This window comes from Pleurodeles waltl, chromosome 7 (genome assembly GCF_031143425.1).
Source record: "Pleurodeles waltl isolate 20211129_DDA chromosome 7, aPleWal1.hap1.20221129, whole genome shotgun sequence".
Classification (NCBI taxonomy): domain Eukaryota; kingdom Metazoa; phylum Chordata; class Amphibia; order Caudata; family Salamandridae; genus Pleurodeles; species Pleurodeles waltl.
The window spans coordinates 202499039-202523266 of record NC_090446.1 but is presented as its reverse complement, the minus strand read 5'-3'; the positions used below and the strand labels follow the sequence as shown (position 1 = coordinate 202523266).

General features: G+C 40.5%; 1 protein-coding gene across 1 annotated transcript in view; it reads left to right on the top strand.

Moving 5' to 3' along the window:
• The window catches only part of SLC13A3 (solute carrier family 13 member 3), a 346390-nt gene that overhangs the window by 308644 nt on the left and 13518 nt on the right, over positions 1–24228 (top strand). Inside the window, exon 12 of the mRNA XM_069243573.1 lies at positions 8490–8627. Within this exon, the coding sequence (XP_069099674.1) occupies positions 8490–8627 (138 nt within the window). The remainder of the gene's footprint in view (positions 1–8489; positions 8628–24228) is intronic.

Sequence of the window (24228 nt, the reverse complement as noted above, 5' to 3'; positions counted from 1 at the left end):
ATCCAGCTTCCCAAGAATTACCTCTGTGGAAGAGGGACCTCAAATAGAAACTTAAAGCAAGTGTTGTAAGGATCCCAATCATTCATAGTTGTATCCTCTTTTCCCTCCTTACTGTTATCTCCGTTCCTTTGAGTTGTTATGAGTCCCCATGAAGAGGAAACATAACTTTAGGTTTGGCAGAAAAACTTTACTGCTTGCCGCCATCTTCTTTCTTCAGAGAATGATGTGACCTGGAAGTGGTAAACAGACAGGCTCACCAAATGTTGTTTTTGGGGATGGAACAGCGCCCACAGTATTAGCTCCTAGCTTGAAGCAGGCCCCAGGGGACTGTGGTGCCTCACTCCAAAGTACTGCATGAGATTATTGTAGCAAGTCCTCAGAATTATTTGCAAGCATTGGCAATGTCAATAGGCCTGGCTTAACAGAATGTTATATAGTAATGTGAAGTATTGCATACGGATAGATTTGGAATGGATATACATTTGTGTAGAAGCGCAGAACTGTAAGTAATATTGGTGTAGGTTAAAAGGTCAGATGACAGTTGCACTGTCAAACCAGACCTAACAATCCATGTAGGTTAATGGCTAACCTCCTCCCTTCTGGGCTCCTGCCCGAGAAATACACCATAAATTATCTAGTTATCTAAGACAATTGAAGAACATGTGTGTGGCCTTGAACGTTCAACCTCAGGCAGCTGGATAAATAAAAAGAAAATAATCACAGCTGTGTGGAGAGCAAGCACTTTTTGTGGAAGCACACAACTGCTCAATCAAAAAAATGGACTCCTGGCTTCCAAAGCCCCTCTCTTGGTGTTCTTACATTATTGTCTGGTGACTGCTGCACTGTCAATCCAGACCATAAAAATACCTCAGGAAAGGTAGACTTCGAGGAGGGATAGTTTTAATTAACATTCGTATTTAGTCTTCAGTGCTCAGAGTCTACGGTGACCTTTAAGGACTTAATGTAACAACCCAAAAAAGTTCAATGACAAGCATGATGAGAAAGCAGACACTCTCTTTAATGTCATAAGAAACACAACAGTGTTACTTCCCGTAAAACATATTTGAATGGTACAAATATGTAATCTTATAATAACATAAAACTGTAACTTGAAATGATAGAAACTAAATTGTCACGAGCAACGTATTTGGAAAGATGGCAAACTAGCTCAACTTTATCACCCCACAATCATTTTCTCTGGTGACTCACCTACAAACTGCAATTTTTTGACCAGTGCAGGGTGGTTCATTATTAAAATACGACTTTTGGAATACATTTCATTTACTATTTTATTACGCTTATGTTTCGTTATGAAGTTGTCAAAATTGTAAATAGTTTAAAAAATAGACAGGTGCTCTCACCCTGTAATGATGGATTAAAGATACTTATGTAGCAGTTACCACAATCAAGGCCTCATCACAGTGTCCTGATAATCCTCCAAGAACTCCCCTCCCCCGACCACAACCCCCTTACATAATTAACTGATTAAGTTGAAAGGAGGAATGATCATCTACCTGGGAAAGAGACATTTTAAGCAGATTTAGACATGGGGACATGTGAGACTGACAAAGGTAATTATGGAAAGAAAGATTTTGCATATATGTTTTATTCCAGATACTTCGTTTCCAACGGACTTCCACTCTTCTCATTTTCCACTGGTGTTTCACCTAGATATTTCACTTACTTTTTGCAAATGTACAGGTATCACACCATCGAACCGCAGTCAGTTTCCTGGTTTTGACATACCAATATGGACGATAATTCCCATTACTGATCCCTTAAGAATTAAAAGGCACTCTTACGTAGGCCCTGTAGATGCTGCATTGTGGGTTTTCAGTCTTAGGATAATTCTGTGGAAAAAAAACACCCAGTGACTACTGCTTGTAAATTCAGTGGCTCATTGATGAGAAACTCACTTAAAAATAGGTATGCTCATTTCAACAAGCACTTTTTGATAGTAGCCCTTATTCTGATAAGGTACTGTATGGACTTTGCGGCCTGGTACTTTATTTTGCAGAATCTCACATGAAATAACTTTTATTAAGCAATTAAAGGCTCTTCTCATACTTTGATCTCTACACCAGCTCTGCACTACCTTATGGGTAATAATAATTTGCACTTAATGAGGGTGCATGTTATACACCATGCAAGATTAGATATATTCACTGTGGCCGGCCCATTGGTTGGAACTGGAGGAGTGGGATTATGGAAAGTTATCTCTCTGTACTATGTTGGTCCACAATAAAGGTGAAGAAAAACCGTTTTCCTCTATATATTTAAATTGGGTTATGAACTTGTGGTGTGAGAGTTTCAGGTATCCGAAAAGTCATGTTGTTTAGATGTAAAATGTGAAACAAAAAAATAGCGTAATTGCAATGCAGCTGGCTACGGTGAGTTAGAGGAAATATATGTATGGCCTAGCAGCCAAAGCTGCTTACTTTGGAATTTAGGAACCGGGTTTGAATTCAGATTTTCCTAGCTTTTGTGAAGGAAAGTCTAAATTTTATTAAAGACACGGAGGGGAGTATTATGCTTCCTTTTCTTGCTTTATTTGAATAGCAGCCAAGATAACATAAATAACGAGAACTACATATCCCATGAAACATGGAGAAGAGATGTCATTGATGAAGTCACAAACAATAACCAATAGAAAACGCTCAATCTCAATAATTATCTTAACTGCGAACAACAAGCCCTCTTTTCTTGCAGGAGCAGATCAAAGCAGACGGAACAAAGGAATAATAACCAAAATAATGGAAAAGGCCCTTAATAACGTGAAAAAGTATTTTGCAAAGTCCAGGGAAGACGGAGGAAACGGCTTCAGGTGGTCATCACAACATCCGGAAAACGTTATCCGATGATCGTGGGAAATGCCAGAAGAAAGAACTTCCTGAGGAAGGGCCCTAGACACAGAACCAGCATCTTCAAGATGAAGCGAGTGGTGCAGGGGGAGCCGGCACTGAAAAACAAATGGGTGGGTTAATAAAAGCGGTGGGATAATACTCGCCTCCGTGTCTTTAATAAAATCTAGACTTTCCTTCACAAAAGCTAGGAAAATCTGAATTTTATTACAAGAATGGAGGCTCCTATAATGCTTGTTTAAAGCATATTAACAACAGAATCAGCCACAGAAGAAATAGGTTTGCAATAAAAAGTCCTAAAAGTGGTAACATTACACCAATCTACTGATCTAAGAATGTCCTCCAAGCGAGCTCCAGCCCAAAGAGCCTTAGAAGCCATAGTACCTCTGGTAGAATGGGCTCCAAAATAAGTAGTGTCGATACCCGCAAGGGTCATAACCCATTTAACCCATCGAGCAAGGGTAGGGGAGGAGACAGGTTTATGAGGTTTAGAAAAAGAAATCAACAACTGGGGAGAGGAGGACGTTCTTCAATCTGCAGTTCTAGCAATGTAAACTTTTAAACATTTACCATCACAGAGTTTAGGATGCAAAGGAAAATACGGGTAAGGAATCACAGAAATGTTAGTCTTAGTCCTTCTATGAACCCTAAAAGACACATTAGAAGGAGAAAACTGGACGGAGGATACATCCAAAGCTCTAACATCAGAAGCACGTTTCAAAGAAACTAAGCATAACAACATAGTTAACTTTGCAGAAAGACACTTCAAAGAGAGCAATTCATTATCGAGCCAAGAGTTGAATAAATCCAAAACCAAATTCACATCCCATAAATGCGTATATCTAGATGCAGGGGAATTGGAAAATCTAACTCCCTTCAAAAGACGGCACACCAAAGGATGTTCCCCAACAGGTTTTCCATCAATTCGAACATGTTCGGCAGAAATGGCAGATCTATGAGTATTCACTGTTCTGTATGCCTTCCCCTGGGAGGCTAGAGACGCTAATAAATTAACGATTAAAGTCACATCAGCTGAAAAGGGATCTGAATTCCTGTCCAAACACCATCCACACCAGACCAGCCAGGCAGACTCGTAAACTTTAGTCATTCCTGGGGCCCAAGAGTGGCGGATATACTGGGCAGCTTCCTCCGAAATTCCGGGGGTTCTCCAGGCTGACCCGAAATCTTCCATGTTACCAGTGTTAAAGTGTGGTCGAGAACCATATCGTGAGTTCGACCCTCCGGATCGAGAAGGAGTTCTGGAAAAGAAGGAATCAGGACCGGAAAATCTATTGACAATTCCAGAACCGAAGGGAACCAAGGCTGGGTTTGCCAAAAGGGGGTCACTAATACTAGGGAGGCTCGTTGACGACGAACCTGGGCCAGGACTCTGGCTATCATCATAAAAGGAGGAAAGGCATAATTGAGATGGGGAGACCAGTCCTGGAGAAAAGCGTCCGTAGCGAGAGCTTGAGGATCCGGTCTCCAGCTGTAAAACTTTGGGAGGTGAGAATTTAAACGTGAAGCGAACAGATCTATCAACATGACACCGAATTTCAAAGAAAGTTTGTTGTACACTAAAGGGTGAAGCCGCCAATCGCTGAAGTCTTTTAGGTAGCGTGAGCACCAATCTGCTATTGTATTCATTTTCCCTGGTAAATATTGTGCCGTGACTGACAATTTTCGAAGAAGGCAAAATTCCCAAAAGCTTTTGGCTAGATCCGCAAGGGGCTTGGATCTCGTTCCTCCCAGATGATTGATATACTTTACTGCAGAAATGTTGTCCATCTTTAAAAGAATAGAACAACTTACCTTGTCCTTTGCGAAGGTCTTTAGTGCAAAGGAGCCTGCAAGCATCTCTAAACAATTGATGTGCAAGGCAGACTCCCTCTCTGACCATACGCCCCAAGTCGAGATGTTGCCACACCTTACGCCCCAACCTGTCCGACTTGCATCGGATTCTAATACTAGATCTGGGGCCGAAGAGAAAATAGCTCTTCTGTTCCAGGCTTCCAAATGATCGAGCCACCATTGTATTTCTGCACGAGAGTCCTGATCCAACTGAACTACATCCGAGTAATGAAGACCCCTGCGGAGATGGCGAATCTTTAGCCTTTGAAGAGCCCTGTAATGTAACGGACCTGGAAATATGGCCTGAATGGATGAGGCCAATAGGCCTACAATTCTTGCTAGAGATCGAAGAGAAAGATGGGAGAGACTGAGGATCTGCCGTAGCTCGTGTTTTATTCGACTTACCTTCTGATGGGGTAGAGAAAGAGATGTAGCTTTGGAATCTATGAGGAACCCCAGAAATTCCACTTGAGTCGAGGGAACCAGAGAAGATTTTTCCATGTTTACCAGAAAACCAAGGGACTGCAACAGATGAAGGGAAACATGCAAATGCTGCAACAGGGTGTCCTTGTTCTGAGCCATTATGAGAAAATCGTCTAGATAGATGGTCAATCTTATTCCCTGAGCTCTTAAAAAAGCTACCACTGGCTTCATCACCTTTGTAAAGCACCAAGGAGCCGAAGCGAGTCCGAAAGGAAGAGCCTTGAACTGGAAAATCGAACCTTCCCATTGAAACTGTAGGAATTTTCTGTAAAAGGGATGGATAGGTATCGCAAAATAAGCGTCCTGGAGATCCAGCCGAACGAACCAATCGCCCTCCAACAAAATGTCTCTGAGATGGAGAATCGTTTCCATTTTGAAATGGTTGTAAACAACATAGTTGTTGAACAATTTTAGGTTTATCACTGGCCGAAATTGTTTGTTCTTCTTATGGACCAGAAATATGGTACTGAGAAAACCCGAGGGATGAAAGCATGTTTCTTCTATCACATTTTTTGAAATCAAAGATAAAATCTCTAATTTTATCAAACGAGATTGTTCCTGAGAAAACTTTAGAGGGGGAGGCGGGGAAGTTTGACTGGGAACCTGATAAAGATCTATGCAATACCCCTGAACGGTTTGGAGGACCCAAGGGTCCGCGGTAATTCGATACCAATTTGAAAGAAAATGGGCTAATCGACCTCCCACAGGAAGAGGGCCAAAATTTTAATCTCTTACCTGAGACTTGTCCTCCTCTCTGACAGTAACCTAACCTCTGTTCCTGAAATCTCTCCCTCTTTGAGGATAAAACTGAGGTCTGAATTCAGGGGAGTAGAAGGAAGAGCCTCGGAAACTGCCACCATGGGAGGCGAAGTGGCCGGTAAAGCGGCTTCTTCCTTTACCAGCCCTGCCAAAAACCCTGGAGTTGAAGATCTTCTTCATCGAGACCTGAGCCTTATCCAGTGTTGCAAAGGTAGAAACGTATCTACTGAGTTCTTTAATAAACGAGTCCCCAAAAAGAAGACCGTTAGCCTGCTGTCCTCCTTCTGTGGCCGCCAAGCTGCCCAATTTAGGTTCTATTTTGAGCAAAAGACTCTTTCGTCTCTCCTGGGAAATAGCTGTGTTTGCATTTCCCAATATACAAATTGCCCGCTGGGCCCAGTTGGACAGGGAATCAGGATCAGTCTGTGAGCCTTCCAACCTGGCATCCTCAGCTAAATCAAGAATCCTGGTTAGGGGACCAACCAAATCTAATAGTCTGTCCTGGCAAACAGACCATGCACGGTCGACCCCTTTCTTCGGATCCTTACCAAACTTAGAGAAAAATAAAACCATATTAGGATCTATAACAGGCGTGGAAGTGATGCTGTGCGGAAGGGAGGGACGGGGACATTCAGAGCGCAATTTATTTCTCGTGGCTTTGTCCAAGGAGTGTCTTAAATGACACGAAATATATTCTGCCACGTGATCAGACTGGAACCATTCCGTGGAGTTTGGATGGTGTATCAAAGTGGGATCAAACATTGGTCCCCCCAAAGCATCAAGAACAGTAAAATCATTAATATATGAAGATTGACTTGAATCAGAAAGATACATTTTCTGCCTTTTCTCCAAAGGCCCTTGCCAGAGATCGTCAGAACCCTGTATATCATCATCCTCCCCATCATCATAATCCATGTCATCATCAGTATCCCTCAACTGAGTTATATTAAGAAGAGAGGGACCCTTTTCCACCGTATTAAGCTCCTTACTGGGGGAAGGACCAGCAATCTGGGGAGACTCATCAGCGCTCGACTTTGCTTGTACTTTCGAAAAAGTGCGCTTTTTATCTTTGACTGTCTCAGAAACATTGGTATTCTGAGAGGACAATTTTTTAAAAGATAATTCCAAATTTTTGGACATTTGTAACATAGACGATGATACAGCCTGCTGCACAGTATTTTGAATAAAAGAATTTAAATCAGCACGAAAATTGTCCATATCAACCTCACTGGAATGATCATCCACTTTTTTAGACATTATCAGATAAGAAATAAATCAGGAAAGCCAGGCAGAAAGCTCACAAATTGAAAAAAAGGAAAATGTATACTTAAAAATAAATCAGTTAACAAAGGGTTAAAAATATTATGTGGGCGTGTGGAAAAAAGGAGGTGTGAAGAGGAAGACACTCCCCAACCACCAAAAAAGGTCATAAAAAGGCGTGGCACGCCCCTCGATTTCCTAAAGCCGGAACAGATGTCCTCACACCGTCGCAGATGCGCTCATCGATCAGCGATCAGCTGAGAAGCCACGGACTCTCCGATTGAAAAGGGGAAGTTTCCGTGGAGACGCGTCCCAACAGGAAACTGAGCTCTTCTGAGGTAAGCGCTGAAATGAAACGCGTACCTCAGGAGAGCGAGGTGGGAGAACCGAACGTTCTGAAGAAGGTTCAGCTCAGCCCGCGATGCGCGAAGCAAGCGCTCATTTTAAAAAGCCGGCAAAATTTGAAACGCAATATGGATCAAGATCAAGAAAACAATTTAAACAATAGAAATAAGTAAAACATTAATAATGATAAAATAAATACTAAAAAACTAATATTATAACACACAACGACAGAAAAATATGAGATGAGGTAATAGAACTTATCTTGACTGCGAGCAGCAAGAAAAGAGGGCTTGTTGTTCGCAGTTAAGATAAATATTGAGATTGAGCGTTTTCTATTGGTTATTGTTTGTGACTTCATCAATTGCATCTCTTCTCCATGTTTCATGGGATATGTAGTTCTCGTTATTTATGTTATCTTGGCTGCTATTCAAATAAAGCAAGAAAAGGAAGCATAATAGGAGCCTCTGTTCTTGTAATAAAATCCATGATCTAGACCAGTGCTTAAAATGGGAAAATAGAGGTGCAGGTACTCTGTAGCATAGTACCTGCTTATTTCTGAGAAGTGCCGGTAGTCTCCAAATAAAAGTATTACATTTTTCTTGAGAAGTGCAGGTACTCTCCCTCTGAAAAAACAAAAAAAAGTGCTGGTACTTCGTACCGGTCAGTACTAGCCCATTAAAAGCACTGTAGACTCAACATCCTATGATTTTGGGCAAATCATATAATCTCCGCCACATGCCTAAAACATATGATTTGTGTGGTTCTTCTGTAAAACGTCTGATTCTGATGTAAAGCACCGTTGGGTCAAGTTCTTACTGTATAAAACTATTAAAAGAACAAAAAAGGTAAAGCTCCCTAAGGTCTACATCTGTACATGCTCTACCCAGTAACATTATATACACGTTTTTCTTTATTTTGATTATATTTTAGGCCATTCGTCTGAGAGTAAATCCATTATATTTAATGATTCCTGGAACAGTTGGCTGCTCCTACGCCTTTATGCTTCCTGTCTCGACTCCCCCAAACTCCATCGCATTTTCAACTGGACATTTAATGGTTAAAGACATGGTAAGAATTTCCATATTTTTCCAAGAAATTAGTGAGCAGTGCTGACAACATTGAGAGTCTATTAGCAACATAAAGAAAACACTATATATGCGGATTGCCGTGTGCATTGGCTTCCAATTAAACTTCAGCAAAATGTAGTGCAGTTAATTAAGGTTGGGCAACAGAGCCGGCTCTCCTTGAAAATATTTTTGCCCACGTGCTGTGAGGAGTTGACACATCACTTATTGCTAAAGCCCCTCCTGGCTGTTAATGGAGTCACCTAAGCATGCATAACATAAGACCACAGTCAAGCTGGGATAGAGACTGGGCGCGGGCACTGTTGGAAAAAGGCCCTTTCTGCAGGGTCATCCTCAAACTCTTTGCCTTCATCCTCCTAATTATCTGACCCCGGTTTTGTTGCTAAATAGTGCTAAAGTGCATGCCCTGTCTCCTCTAAACATGGTAACATTGGCTTAACTATGATTGGCATATTTAATTTACTTGTAAGTCCCTAGTAAAGTGCACTACATTTGCCCAGTGCCTGTAAATTAAATGCTACTAATGGCCCTGTAGCACTGATTGTACTACCCACTACTGTAGCACTTTAATGATGACTCAGGCCTGCCACTGCAGGGCCTGTGTGTGCAGCTTTAAACTACCAATTCGAACTGGCAAGTGCACCCACTTGCCAGGATCAAACCTTCCTTTTTAGGTCGAGCATAGCAGCGCGCATGCACTGCTTTTCCAACGTGTTGGTATGCATCTGGGCTTTTAACAACGCCTGTCACTAATACTCGTTCGTAGGCTTGCCTTTCAAAAATCCTTTGATGACATTGGTAAATGGTTCAAGCTTGTCCATCTTTGGTGAGGTTTTGTTACCACCTTGGCTATCGCCCCTGTTACACTGCTAATTGCACTTTTGCCGATATGTTTGACTGTGAGCAAACATCTTTTTCCTTTTGTGTCTCTCCTTATCACTGATGCTCATGGCGGCCGTGGCGCTATGAATCATCTCATTTATGTGAAACTGTTTTACTTTTGATTTTCAAGTTATATGGCAAGAAAAGTTGGGTTAGGAGTTTACAACACTAATGGTTTTAACTCGAGCAAATGAGAGACCCATTGTATTGCAAATGTTTGTTAGTAAATGTAAGTCACCCGGAAGGTGGGCCATAGTTAGCCCCAAGGGCAGGGTGCAGTGTATTTAAAAAGTTGGAGTTGTACTTTCAAGTTTAAAATGTCCAGGTAGTGAAAAACTGCTAATTTTGTTTTTCACTATTGCAAGGCCTATCTCTCGTATTGGATAACATTGGGATTACCCTAAACATCTTTTAAGTGTAACTCCCACTTAGGAAAAGATAGAAATATGGAGTTTTGTGTCTCTGGATTCACAATTTAAAATCAGAACTTATGACAAAGTCTAATTTTAAATTGTAAATCTGACACTTATAGAAAGTTGGCATTTTCTTACTTTAATCATTCAGTGCATCTGCCTGCCTCTGAATACATCTGGGTTGGGTTACAGCTGGGATTTCTGCATTCCCGCTAGACAGCCACACAAAATGGGAGATTAGGTTTGCCTTGATGGGCCATTAGCTGACTTGATGGGGGAGCGGAGCTTAGCACTTCCTCACTTACACCTAAATAGACTTGTCCTGTCCACCCACAATAGGGCTTAATTATCCTGTACTGTCACTCCAGCCAGCTTGGAGCCAGGGCAGGGGTGGCAGGGAATCTATACATTTCAAAGGCATACCTCTGGAAGCTTTTCCAGCCTTTGAGAACCAGGGCACCAATTTTTGAATACTGGACCCCAAACCCAACCATGTCATATTCTATTGGAACCAATGACACTCTTCCAGGAAGAAGGACTGATGTGCTGCCTGGAGGGTCTGTCACTCTGCAGCTGCATTGCTGTGTTGGCCTGCTGCTTCTGTTGTAGGAGGGACAGTCACTTCGCAACTTGCTGTGCTGTGTTAGCCTACTGCTGCTGCAGGAGGAACTGGCACTTTCTCTTTGCTTTGCTGTCTTGGCCTGCTGCATGCTGCTTCTGTCCTGTAGTCAGAAGGACTTGTTTCTATATCCCTGCAATCAAGAATCTCCAAGGGCTTGCTGGCTTGAGCCTGTTTTTCTGCAATCTCAGGGACATCAAAGACCATCTGCACCTCAAATGCTACAGCATCTGGACTCTGCCATCTATGAGTCTACCTTGCCAAGTGGTGCCACCCCAGTCCTGGACCCTTGGAAGTGGGCCTAAAGTGTTCTGCCTTCTGTGGTTGTCATCAGAACTGCCTCAAAGCAACGTGAAGCAGCGCATAGCAACGCTGCGCAGACCGTGCACCAGGATTTAAGGTACTGTGTTCAGCTAGCCCAATTGGGTCGCTGTAGCTGCTCTGTGTTTAATCGTGGTCGGCCTGAACTTGTCCCATTTCAGCATGAGCAGATAACCGTCATTGGTGCTTGGCCCTTCTATGCACTATTTTCACCTACATTTTTAAAATTACATATCTCCGGATCCTCTTATTGCATTTTTTTTCGTTTTGGGTTTCTTTTAACCAGATAATTATTATCTCGTTTTCTAAACTGGTGTTGAGCCTTTTTATGGTTTTTCACTTAGTTACTGTAATTATGTGTTGTACAAATACTTTACACATTGCCTCTTAAGTTAAGCCTGACTGCTCTGTGCCAAGCTACCAGGAAGTGAGCACAGGTTAATTTAAGGTGTGTATCCAGTTTACGCTGAGTGGGATTGTGGTCCCTCCTTGGACAGGGTGCAAACCTCTGCCAACTAGAGATCCAATTTCTAACAGGCACCATAATTACAGTGGTTTTCTTTGGTGAATAAGATAGCCAAACCAAAAAATGTGGCCTATGTTTGGAATTTAGAGCCATTTTAAAAATTAATTTTGTATAAATGTTTTGCAAGGTATGAATAAGTGCACTGATTTGACCCTGCTGCAGGCAATGTTTGTTGTAATATTAGCATATTTAACAGTAAATACCAGCCCAGCAAACCATAAAACAGGCCCATAAACAACCAAAATAATGGGCCACAAACTGACCTGTGAGACCAGCCTGTCGGCCACTGTCTGATTGCCATATGCGTCAATCTGACCCTGCATCAAGCTCGAGTTGCCTTCGCAAAGTATTCATGCGGTGATGCAGGGTGGCACAGAATGAGGATTGCATTCACATTGGCAAATAACAACTAAGAAACGCCCATCAGTCTTGAGAAGGAAGATTAAAAGTAATTTGTTGTACATCTCACCATATAGTCACATTTAGAAGCAAAGTACAAGTTCAGTTTTCAAGACTCCACGGCCTACAACTTGGGAATTGGACCAGGGCTTTGTCTTTATAAGTCATAACCAACAACAGTAAGGCAAGAAACACCTCACTTTCACTATTTATTTTCAATAACATGGGTCAAGTTTAGGATTTGCTGAACATAGTATGCTAGGGCTGAGATGAGTCAAGTCTATTTCTGTTTCCATATTGTGTACAGTAAAAGCACCTCAAAAGAGCTTCATCACTGAGTTGATAAGCTGCTATATGCCTCTCTGCACTATCCTGATCCTAAGTAAGAATGTTTCTCTTTGAGGCTAGCCACTTTCTTTCTGTCATCTTCTCCGGTAGTTGTCAACAGAACCTGAGGTCAACTGACCTTTAGTCACAGGTTGATCTTCAGGGTCCTTGCTCCCACACTACACCAACTGAGTACACTCACTTCGAATACGGTTGGTAACAGAGAGATTACATTCTTGTCCTTATAGAGATTTTAGTTTCTAAGGAGTGATTTAATTTCAGAACTCAATGTCTTTACTTTGTAACTTGAATGGAATGCAGTGATTTCTGGACTGACTTTGTGTACAAAATAGGCACTGTGCCACCAGTCTGAATGACTTGTCTGCTGTTGAAAGCTTCAGACAGAATTGAAGTAGTCCTTACTTTAGAAAATTTACTGTCCATCTTTGTCTTAAGAGCTAAACATGCCTTCTTCTCATCTCTTGCCTCATTTTCGGAGTTCTTTGCCTAAACAAATAGGGTTTTTAGTGATTATTCAGATAGGCAGCCAATATATTTAGAACAAAGGTATACTAAAAACGCTCATAAACAACCTACTCTTATACAACAATGCTTGCCAGGCAATCCAGCCCAAATAATAAGGGCCTGATTTAGAGTTTGGTGGATGGGTTACTATGTTACAGATAACCAGGCTGTTATATTAAAAGTACATGATACCCTATGTGTGAGAAAATGGGTTGTTAGTTGACTGGATTGTGAGCCCTGGTCAAGCAACAGCCGCAGCCACAGCCACAACCACAATCCCTTACATGGTGAACCACAAAAAGTCACTAAATTTCCCTGTGCCTAACCCTGGTTTGCTTGGTACATAAAAAAGTCAGGCTCAACTTTGAGGCAATGTGTGAAGTATATATACAGCACACAAAGAGTAATAAAGTGAAAACACAAAATCCCAAACTAATTTAGAAAAACACATTAAATTTGAATAAATTATTTAACACCAAAACAGGAAAACTCCAATCAGTAGAACCAGTTATGAATTTGAAATTGTTTAAGTGAAAACTAGCACCTAAACGATCAAAGCGCCAACCGCTGATATCTAGTCACATGAGACTGGGTCGAAGTAAAAGAAATATGGGTGACCGCAATGGAGCGTGGTTCAGATAGGAGACATGGAATGGGCCCGGTCATGGCTTACCTCTGGACATAGATGAAACTCTGAGAAAAACTATTCTGAGAAGATAAATTTCAGTGGGGCAAGGCTGAAGGAGGTTTCTGAGGAGGGAACATCATCGCGAGATGGCCTGAATCGAAGCCACTGTAAAGATTTTTAAATTTGCACTAAGAGTTTGATTTAGATCTTGGCAGAACAGTTACTCCGTCACAACGGTGACAGATATCCTGTCCACTGAAATATAAATCCCATCATATCCTATGGGATTTATATTTCGGCGGACGGTATATCCGTCACTGTTGCGATGGAGTACCTTATCTGCTAAGATCTAAATCAGGCCCTTAGTCTCTGAAATGGAAGTCAGAAATCTCCAGCGGGATGAGGCAGCGGGCTGTACCCAAAGAAATTTCCAGGCAGCTTGATACCCCTTTGGTGAAGGACCGATGAAAGGGATTTGCTGCTGCAGAGAAGAATGTATCGGGCGAAGCCACAAAGTTAAACCGATTGGTAGTGCACCTTAGGAAAATAGGTGAGTGGGTTGATCCCGGTCTCCTCCTGGTTATCAGAGCAGTTTTTGGCCAAAAGTTTACAGAGTTCTAAATTTTGGGATTTGCCCATTTCGCACTGCAACCAAGAGTTCAGGGTAGGTAGGACACCACGTAGGGGTTCAAGACACACTGAGGCTGGGTCCAGATGCAGGTTTGAGATGGTGGGGGCCTTTTGTGTCCTTGTGGCTCTGAACCGGCACTTTGTTAGTCCTGGATTCAGGTGAAGATACAGAGCCCAGCAGCAGGGCTAGCTTCTGAGGGTTCAAGAAAGGATCTAGGCAGCAAAGTAGTCCTTCCAGGTACAGTAACACAGTCTTTCAGAATGCACAGCAGGTCACAGCCACAAGCAGTCCTCTGAGAGTCCTTCTGCAGGCCCAGAAATGAACGGAAGAGCGGATCTGAAAGTCCTCTGGAAGGTGGGAGGAGCTTCTAGGAATGTTCTTTGAAGTACATGGCATTTCCTGACTCCACTGCCCGGGCTTCAAGCTGGGTGCAGTGACAATTGGTAGGTGTTAGGTCGTTTGTGTGGAGGCTGAGAACACCCTATTCAGTCGGGCTTTGCTCAGCTCTACCTCGCCTCCTTGCAGCAGATAGCCCATTGAGGCACACCTAATCCCTCTATTGTGTGACTGTCTGGGAGGAATTCACAAAATCTAACTGTCAGTTATTCCAAGCCAGGTGACCCAACACAGGCTGCAGGCACAAAAGAGCAGGAAAATGCCAACTTTCTAGAAGTAGCATTTTAAAAATGTTAATGAAAAAAGGTGTCTTTACCATTAAAGGCGTTTATCATTCCAATTTCATAGACACCAAACATGTTCATGCTCAACCTTTCAATTACAAGGCATGTAATAAAAGGGAAGTGAACGGCTTGGAAAGGTGATGTATTGCCAATTTGAAATGGCAGTTTAAAACTGCATTGAAGCGGCAATGGCCGGCCTGTAAGTGGGTGGCACAATAAGTGCCTTAGGCCCACTGGTAGCATGTTATTTATAAGCCCTTGGTATATGGTATACCACTCTACAAAAGACTTATAATTAAATTAAATATGCTAACTGTGTTTAAGCCAATTTATCCATATGAAGGGGAGTCAGCACAAGCATATTAGCAATGGTTAGCAGTGGTGAAGTGCAGAGTCCCAAGGCCATAAAAACAAATTCCACAAACAAAGTAGAGGGTAAAAGCAAAAGGTTTGAGGGTGACCTAGTAGAGAGGGTCAAGTCCAACACTATGGGGCAGTAGACAGAATATTCAGCACATTAGTAATGAAGTATTACATCTGCCAAATTCTAAACGAGGCCCTATTTTAATTGATTATAGGGCTTAATATCCCAACCTGTTGCACTGCTTTCTATATTTCGGTTTCTTATTTCTTCCTTCCAGAAAATACAACCAAAACCCACAGTGTGTGCTTTCGATCATTCTGTTTAAACCCAGTGTATACCTCCTCATTCAGGGCTTCATCTGGATGCTTGTTTATAAAATAGGCATACAACTCCTCAGTACAAGTTACATTATCCAATTTATGTATGTGGCAAAAGAAAGATGAGAAATAAAACTCATAAATAGTATTTGCACCTATTTTGTATGTGCTATTTTTTGTAGTGTCAGCATTTTGTGCAGTGAACATTCCAAGGAATACTTCATAATGTTGGCAATATGACCCCTCAACTAAGAGACATTGGGCCAAGGTAACTTGACAACAAGATCATTCAATTATACATCTTCCTTGGGAAGAATTGGCAGACAGTACTGTATCTTCAGGCTCTCTTGAAGCTTCTAATGGAGATTTCATTAGGTGAGCCTTGCTCCATAGTACCACCTAAAAAGGAGACTACATGTTACAGGTTGGCAAGCTTGACCGGAAGTGAATTAAGCTTCAGAGAAAAACAAGCCGCAAGGTTTTGTATGTCATAACAAATGTATATAACATCCTCATTTTACAGAATGAAAGTACCAGGCCATCCAAGGAGATATTTTAGAGTCTTGATGTTAGCTGTGACAAAGCTCATACAGGGTCAAGCAGTTTGACCTGTAACATACCTACTTTCTCCAATTACCCCATCTGGGGTATAGACCAGCAACTAGGACTCTCCAGCCACCTTTGTCATGGACTTACCTTTCAATCTGACTCCAGGTGTAAACCATCAGTCTTGTGACCTCAGCACCAGGTGTTTCTTGACCTTTCTCTTTTCTTTTTCCCTTGAGGGTTCCAGGTCAGGGCTTGCCTCAGGGTGTTTGATGCAGACTTGCGGAGGGTGTGACCTATGCATCCCCAGCGTCTTTTCCTGATTTTTTCATAAGAAGGGAGTTTGAAAGACTTGTGCCATAGGACATTGTTTCTGATGGTGTTTGGCCAGTGGATTTGGATGATTTTCCTTAGGCAGGTGTTGATGAAGGTCTGGACTTTGGTAGTGGTCACTGCTGCAGCGCTACAAAATCCTAGCTATTGCTTAAATTGAATAGTGGATTCTGCGCAAGAGGTCAATGGATCAAAGTGACATAGGATTGAGAAGATGTCATCAATGAGGAATGTAATCATCAACAATATTCAATATAATCAAACATCTTGAACCTGAAACAATAACCACACCATCTTATTAAGAAGAAGTATAACATTTATTTCCCTAGATTAACAATGCTAATGTCTCGAAATAACTCTCAAATACAAGTGGTAAGCATACAGAATTAATAGTGGTTGAATAGAACATCTAATATATCTGAGTTTAATCAAAGCAATTAAGCAAATAACCTCCAAAATAATAACACTGATTAGCAACACCAGAAATGGTAATAATGGCAATGTAGGCATTAGTACAAACATTCGAAGAGTGTCAATTTAAATCTTGAGATTTCGAAGTTAATACCCTCACTAACCACAAATTATCATCAACATGTTGGGCTTCATGTAAAAAGAATTTAGAAACATACATTTAGGAAAATCACTCTAACTCTGGTTATATAAAAAAAACATTATTAGTATGCAGCAATCAACTTATAAGTTGCAGATGGTACCTGCAAAGCAAAAGAGGCACATATAACATTACAATATTATACGTAACAACACCATGCAGTCTACTTCAGCAAGGGGACACCATCAGGTATGTCTTCAGAGAATCAGGCCTAACGACAGCTAAACCCACACTGCTAATATGACTTGGACCATCTGGAACTCTGTCATCAAAATCTCGGGTCTCTACCAATCTCTTTTCTCAAATTCTCATCTTGGAGTCTGACTGTAGAAAATCCTACCCAGGTTGTTATACTAATCTTCAAAAAGCTTATGAATAGTCAGTACATGGGGCGGTTACGATTCAGCCAATAATAATTCTAATTGATAACCTAAAATGCAACGACTTCACATTTACCAAGACATATTTTTCAACAGTAACTTTTCCTCTTCGGTCTCATCTGTAGCTCCATTGTTCCATCCTGTCTAAACTTCTCTTCTCAGGAAGAAACTTTCTCACTTGCTACATTCACTTCCATCCTCAAGGAAGAAACCATGTATTAGTAACATTTTCAGACAATAGACCATTCAACTTATGCAAGAACTTGGTTAAACACGGTCTTGTAAGACATAATACACCAACCCACTAGGGGTAGCTGTGTACACATCTATCAAATCCTCTAATATACTTTTATATAAGCATTGAACTATGGAAAATAACCACAACATTTAGTTAGAATTTTGCTCAGTTAGAAACAGAAATGAACTGTGGCGACCATTTTCAAAAGTCACCTGTTTTTGCATGTTAATTCACTATATAATTAATATACCAAAATCATTAATAAACATGTTAGGAAAATTCTCACACTCACAATCCCTCTTCTGATGACTATTTATGTAATCACATCAATCCATAATACATTTATTTATTATCATCAATACTTCAAAATTTGGTCTCATTTATTTTCTCTTTCTCCTTCTATTCCCCCCATAAAATTTAGTCATTTGTATATCAAATCTTCTTCAATTATTTTCCAGCTTTCTGTTTTTCAAACATTTTATCATTTTATATGTTCTTCAGATTCCAATTAGACAAAATACAATAATTGACACCTATTTTGCTATTGTCAAAATAACACCTCTTCCCACTTTACTAAACCAACTTCCCACAGCTGCAATCCCCTTGCCAGCTTTTTCCCAAACTGTAGTTTCTGTTAGTTCTTTTAAAACATCTTTGTTAATTGTTAAATTTGTTATCAGTTCTCTAACTTTTCCTGAATTATCAGGAATGTATGCACAACAATGATTCAAACCAAGTAATTTGCAAACTCTGCCTTCCTTTGCTAAAAGAATATCTAACGCAAGGTGGTTCTGAAGTGCCATAGCTCTGTAGCAGCCAACTCAGTATCTAGAAGAATGATAGCTCAACATGTTATCCACTATTGTAGACAACTTCTGTATCTAGAATTTAGAACTACTCCCACCGAAGGAATTAGCCCCAAAATTGTCTCCCACAATTCTAGAAATTGATTCTCGCTTGTGTCTTGTTTGAAATTTCATTGTCTCGGGTATTTTACTCAAGTCTTCCAACTGATAGATTTTCAGAAAGACTATTCCCAAATAACATGTTCAATACCATCCTCTAGGAAGACGGTAATATGCATTTCTTCCACAAATATAGTAAATACCAGGCACTGGCGGATCCTGTCCATTCATCATAAAATCCCAACTACTCTTAAACATAAAAATATGTCTACACTCACTCTTTGCCACAAACACTCTATGATTCCTACTCCAAAGCCTATATATACATAGTCTTCCCACGTGTTCAGCATCCAATGTTAGTTTTCCTTGTTTAGTAATATCAGTATAAGCATAATCAATCCCAGATCTTCTACTAATTGTTCCCTTATCCATCTTTGCTTTTCTTTCTCTTCTTCTATCGTCTGTGTTATCTAAACATTTCTTCTCCACAGGTGTTAGTAAACATGTTAGATTGTTTCGATGGGCGAATGCAGTGCCAAAGGTTAAAGTAGGCTCAAAAAAATCTCTACTATGTTATTATCTTTGGCCATTCTATTCAAATAACCTATGACAGGTACAATTGAAAATACCATGTCATTATTTGAATAAAAACATTGAATATATTCTTAATTATAGAAGTGCATTAGTAAAAGACTGCAACTTATAGCATAAGTTTCAGGCAAGCTGTGATAAGTAGTTCCTGCTTCCACTGAAGTTGGAATCTGTGAACATACATAACAATCTTTCGTGTCCATCACTTCAACATAATCATGCAATAAGCAATAGAAAGCATTAGAGGAAAGCTCTTTCTCTTCATGCAAGTATTTAACATCTATTCTAAACTTATCTTTAGGTAGTGATGTATCAGTTGTATCCAAAGAATTATCAATCTTTGCAGTATGGTTGGCTCCATTTGTCTCATAAACAGTCACCTCTACAAACAACAATAAACACATTAACACACTCGCTACTGCCAATCCAATACCTAGAGCTTTACAACAACGAATTCTACTGTTTTGGTTATGCAAGTTTCTCAAGGTCTCCATAGTCTAAAAAAAAAAAAAAAAAAAACATTTAATTTTTTTTAAAAAGCAATCGAAAATCCTCACTTTTTTTTTTCTTCAAAAATTCATTCACTCTGGATAGTCTCTCTTTGTCACTTTTCAGTTTAGTAGCTTGTCAAGTTCTGTTATTCATTTGTCAATTCCAGTCATTAATGTCTCTCTTAAGAACTTCTCTCTGTTTTCAACTTCTTTTCCCCCAGTTTTTTTCTCACAATCTTCAAGTGCCAGAATAAAAAAATTCAGTATCTCTATCAAAACAATAGCTCAAAAATACTTCTTGCCAATCATTTGTAGTTATTTATTCCCATTCCGGTAGAGCATACTTGCTTGCAACTCTTTCCTTTCTGTCTTTTGATGCTTTCACCTTCTTCTCCACTAGTATTTTCTCCTTCATTCAACTTTTATTTCCTCCTGAATTGGTGGTACTACATTAATTCTTCAACTCTTTGAACTTTTCTCTGGCCAGTTGTCTCCTTTCAATGTCTTTATCGTCAGCAGCTTTCTCAAGATTGAGTCTTCACTTGCCTTTGAACCTTTTCCTTCTGACGATCCCACAACTGGTTCAGGAAGAGTATAATCCTCTTGGGCGGGACTACCCTCAATTCTTTTCCCAATGTGGTCAGTCCTTTGTTCAGTTTGGTATGTCAAACCACCTGCTTCTGAGTTCGCCCTCCTCTGTGCAGATCTTCTGTCAACTAACTCTTTCTCATTACTCGCATTTGAGGACACCCTCCTCTGATCAGAATCAGCCGGAATTTCTCTTTCTTCATGAAACGACTCTTCTACTCCTTCTGCAGATCGTTCAGCTCCTTCTGCATTTTGTTCCTTTTCATCTGTTATAGGAGTAGGCACATCTCTCTCATTCTCCATGTTCGGCTCACTTTCCTGTTCTTTGCTCCCAGTGTTGCCAACTGTCAGTAATCTCAACAGTTCTTCTCATTCCGTTGGTTCATTCACTTTTCTCGTGTGGCTGGCGTGTACCCAGTTCGGCAAACCTGCAGACTTCACAGCTGTCGTTGTTGTAAGGACAATCTGGTAAGGACCCTTCCACCATGGTTCCAGGCAAGACTTCCTCACATGCTTCCGTATAAGCACCCAATCATCTGCTCTCAAATTGTGACCTTGACCTTGCGTTTGTTGTACTGTTGTTGCTTCCACCTAATGAGAAGAAGACCGAACCACATCAGATAGGCTTTTGAAATAATCTAGCGCCATGTCATCTGTAATATTCAAAAGTGCATTTGCAGGTATTGCTGGCAGTCTCATTGCTCTCCCCATTAGAAGTTTGTGAGGAGACAACCCAGTCTTCTTATCAGAAGTGCTTCTCATTGACATGAGCACTAATGGTAAAACATCTGGCCATTTTAAATTTGTTGATGCACATACTTTTGCCAATCGTGACGTTAAAGTTCCATTCATCTGCCCTACAAGTCCTGAGGCTTCTGGACGATAACTAAAGTGCAGTTTCTGCTGAATGTTTAATGCTGAGAAAAGCAATTGTATCACTTTGTTATTGAAGTAGCTCCCCATATCTGATTCTATGAAGACCGGGAAACCGAAACGTGGTATTAGTTCTCTTAAGAAGTAATTGAGCTTCTGTAAGGCTATCATTTCTCCTTATTGGATATGCCTCAATCTAGTGACTAAAAATACACACAATCAACAACACATATTTTAAACTAGCACACACAGGCATTTCAATAAAATCCATTTGCATTCTGCTGAGTGGACCTCCTGCCATGCCTATATGTCCCATGTTGACAACTGTTCCTTTGCGGACATTCATTTGCTGGCAGACCACACACCTATGGCAAACCAGTTCAGCAACTTGTCTAAATTTTGGATTATACCAGAACTGTTTAAAACACCTGATCATTTCGTCTCTCTCTGTTTGCCTTACCGTGATAATATCTGGCCATTTGTGTCAACAGACTGTTTTGTAAAACCACTTTTCCCTCTATTGTCACCCAAATCTCATCTTCTTCTTTGAATGCAGTGATGTTTTAGCCATTACCTACTCTCTTCTTCTGGAACATTGTTCCTTATGCCCTTTAACTCTTCTAATGTCTCAACAAATTGCATTGTAAAATGTGTATACACTTCATCAATTTCAGACATTAATTCCCAATTTCCTTTGAACGAAATTCCATTTAGAGCCCAAAATTTTGCAACCTGGTCTACATAAGCATATTGCAATGTTACATAATCTTGTCCTCTCTGGTGTGCGCTGCATTTAACTACAGCAATGTTCTCAGGTTTCTGTACAGCTTGTAGCAAATCATGTATCCTTTCACAATTTCTCACAGGTTAACCTGACGACGTTAGAAGTCCCCTCTGTGACCAAATTTGCCCAAATTTGTGTCCAATACCTAATCCATACTGACTATCAGTGTAGATCATTACTTTCATCTGGTCTTATAATAGGCATGCTCTAGTAAGAGCCACCAATTCTGCAACTTGAGCAGAAATTACTCCTTTAAGCCATGAGGCTTCTAGTATGCCAGTAACTGTGCACAACGCGTAACTTGTTCTCAATGCACCTCTGTTGTCTCTTAGACAGGAACTATCAACAAAGATAATTTGATCATTATCTTCCAAACAAGTGTCTTTAATGTCATCTCTTGGTTTGGTGCATAATTCTGTCACTTCCAAACAATCATGTTCAATGTCATCTTTTTCATTTGGATCTTCTCCCTCATTTCGTAACAATGTTGCTGGGTTAAGCACTGTGCACCTCTTGATCATTACATTTGGTGCTCCAAGAATCACTGTCTCACATCGTGTCAACCTTGCATTTGTCAGGTATTGTGTTTTTGATCTGGTTATTAGAATTTCTATCAAATGAGGTACCATCATTGCCAGAGGATAACCTATTACAATATTTTCCCTTTGAGTTATACTCTGCTCAACTGCTTCAACTGCTCGCAAGCATCCTGTCAAGGCTGCTGCAACATTATCAAGAGTAGTTGATAAATATGCTACTGGACGATTGACACCATCATATGTTTTTGTCAAGACAGACAAGGAACATCCATCACGCTCATGACAAAACAACAGTAAAGGTTTTGTGTAATCAGGCATCCCTAAAGCTGGTGCTTGACACAAACTTTCTCCCAGATCAGTAAATGTTCTCATGCATTCTTCATCCATCATTATGGGATCTGACACATCTTTGTGTCAGCCTTTGCAGTGGTTTAGAAATAGCTGAAAAGTTTGGAATCCACTGGCGACAACATCCTACCATTCCCAGAAACATTCTCAACTCTTCCTATGAACTAGGTATTTTCATTTTCATTATTGCCGCTACTCTCTCTCGAAATTCTCCTTGATCCTTTTTCAATCAAATGACCCAAATATTTCACCTCTTGCTGACAATACTGCAACTTAGTAGGAGGTACCTTATGTCCATTGTCTCCCGAAAAGTTCAACAATGCAATTGTATCCTCTCTACAACCTTCTTTCTTCTTTGATGCAATCAACAAATCATCAATGTACTGCACCAATTTCGAATGGTAAGGCATTACTATGACTCCGGGTTCTTTTTCAAAATCTGATTGAAAATTGATGGTGATTCTTGAAACCCTTGAGGAAGTCTACGCCAGCAACAGACTCTGGTCAGAAACTTGAAACAAAAGAGATATCTTCTGTCTTCATGTAGAGGCACAGAAAAGACAGCTTGGCACAAATCAATTGCTGTGAACCATTCTGCATCACACGGAATCTGAAACATTATCACTGCTGGATTTGGTACAACTGGACAACATATAACCACAATATCATTTATTTTCCTCAAATCCTGAACAAGATGAAATTTCCCATTTGGCTTTTTCAAACCCATTATTCGTGAATTACACCGGCTACTCATCACTTCTTTCAAAACTCCCTGTTCCAAAAATTGTTCTATCATAGGTCTTAGCCCTTCATTCGTCATTGTATATTGTGCAGTTTGTGGAAACACTACATTCTCTTTCAACGTTACTCTGACTCCTTCAACTCCTTTAATTAAACAAATGTCTTTTCCTGATAAGTCCCAAACCTTTGACTTAACTCTCTCTTATAAATCGATTGGCAGATCTTTTATTTCAAAGACCGCAAAGAAATGAATTAAATCTACCAAATCGTTGTCCTCATTTTTCTGCTCATTTTCATCTGTTCAGTCATCGAGATCAATCAAAGGTAATTCTCAAGACACCATCCCTCTTTCAACAACAATTGCCGAGTCCTCTCCATCACTGTTTGTCTCAATCTCAATCCCCTTAGTTGAATACGATATTGAACAATTTATTTTACACAGCAAGTTTCTTCCCAATAATGACACTGGACTAAAATCACAAACAGCAAAACTGTGAAAATCTCTAAAATTACCAACCTTCACAAGAACTGGTTCTGTAAAAGTATTAGTCAAATGTTTATTTGCAACTCCTACTCTCTGCACTGTCCTTTCTGAAATCGGTATGTCTGGAACGTCTACAGTTCTCACTGTTGAGCGTGTTGCTCCTGTATCTGTCAGAAATTAACCTCATGACCATGTACTTCACCCTTCACATAAGGACCCCTCTGATCCACTTCTAATGATGTGCCCATCACATACTCTTCCTCGTCTGAACTGTCCAGCGGCCATTCATCTTTTATTTCACCCTCACTGTGTAAAGGAAACTGTGCAGCTGTTTTTTCACTTCTGTTCTTTTTCTGATTCGCGACTACTTGCGAAAGCAGTACCTGTTGTTGATCCATAGGACTCTGTATCATTTGAACCTGCCTCGGCATGTGCATTTGCTGTACAGGCACCATCTGCACCTGTGGCTGCATCTGTTGTATTTGTGGCATTTGTACCTGA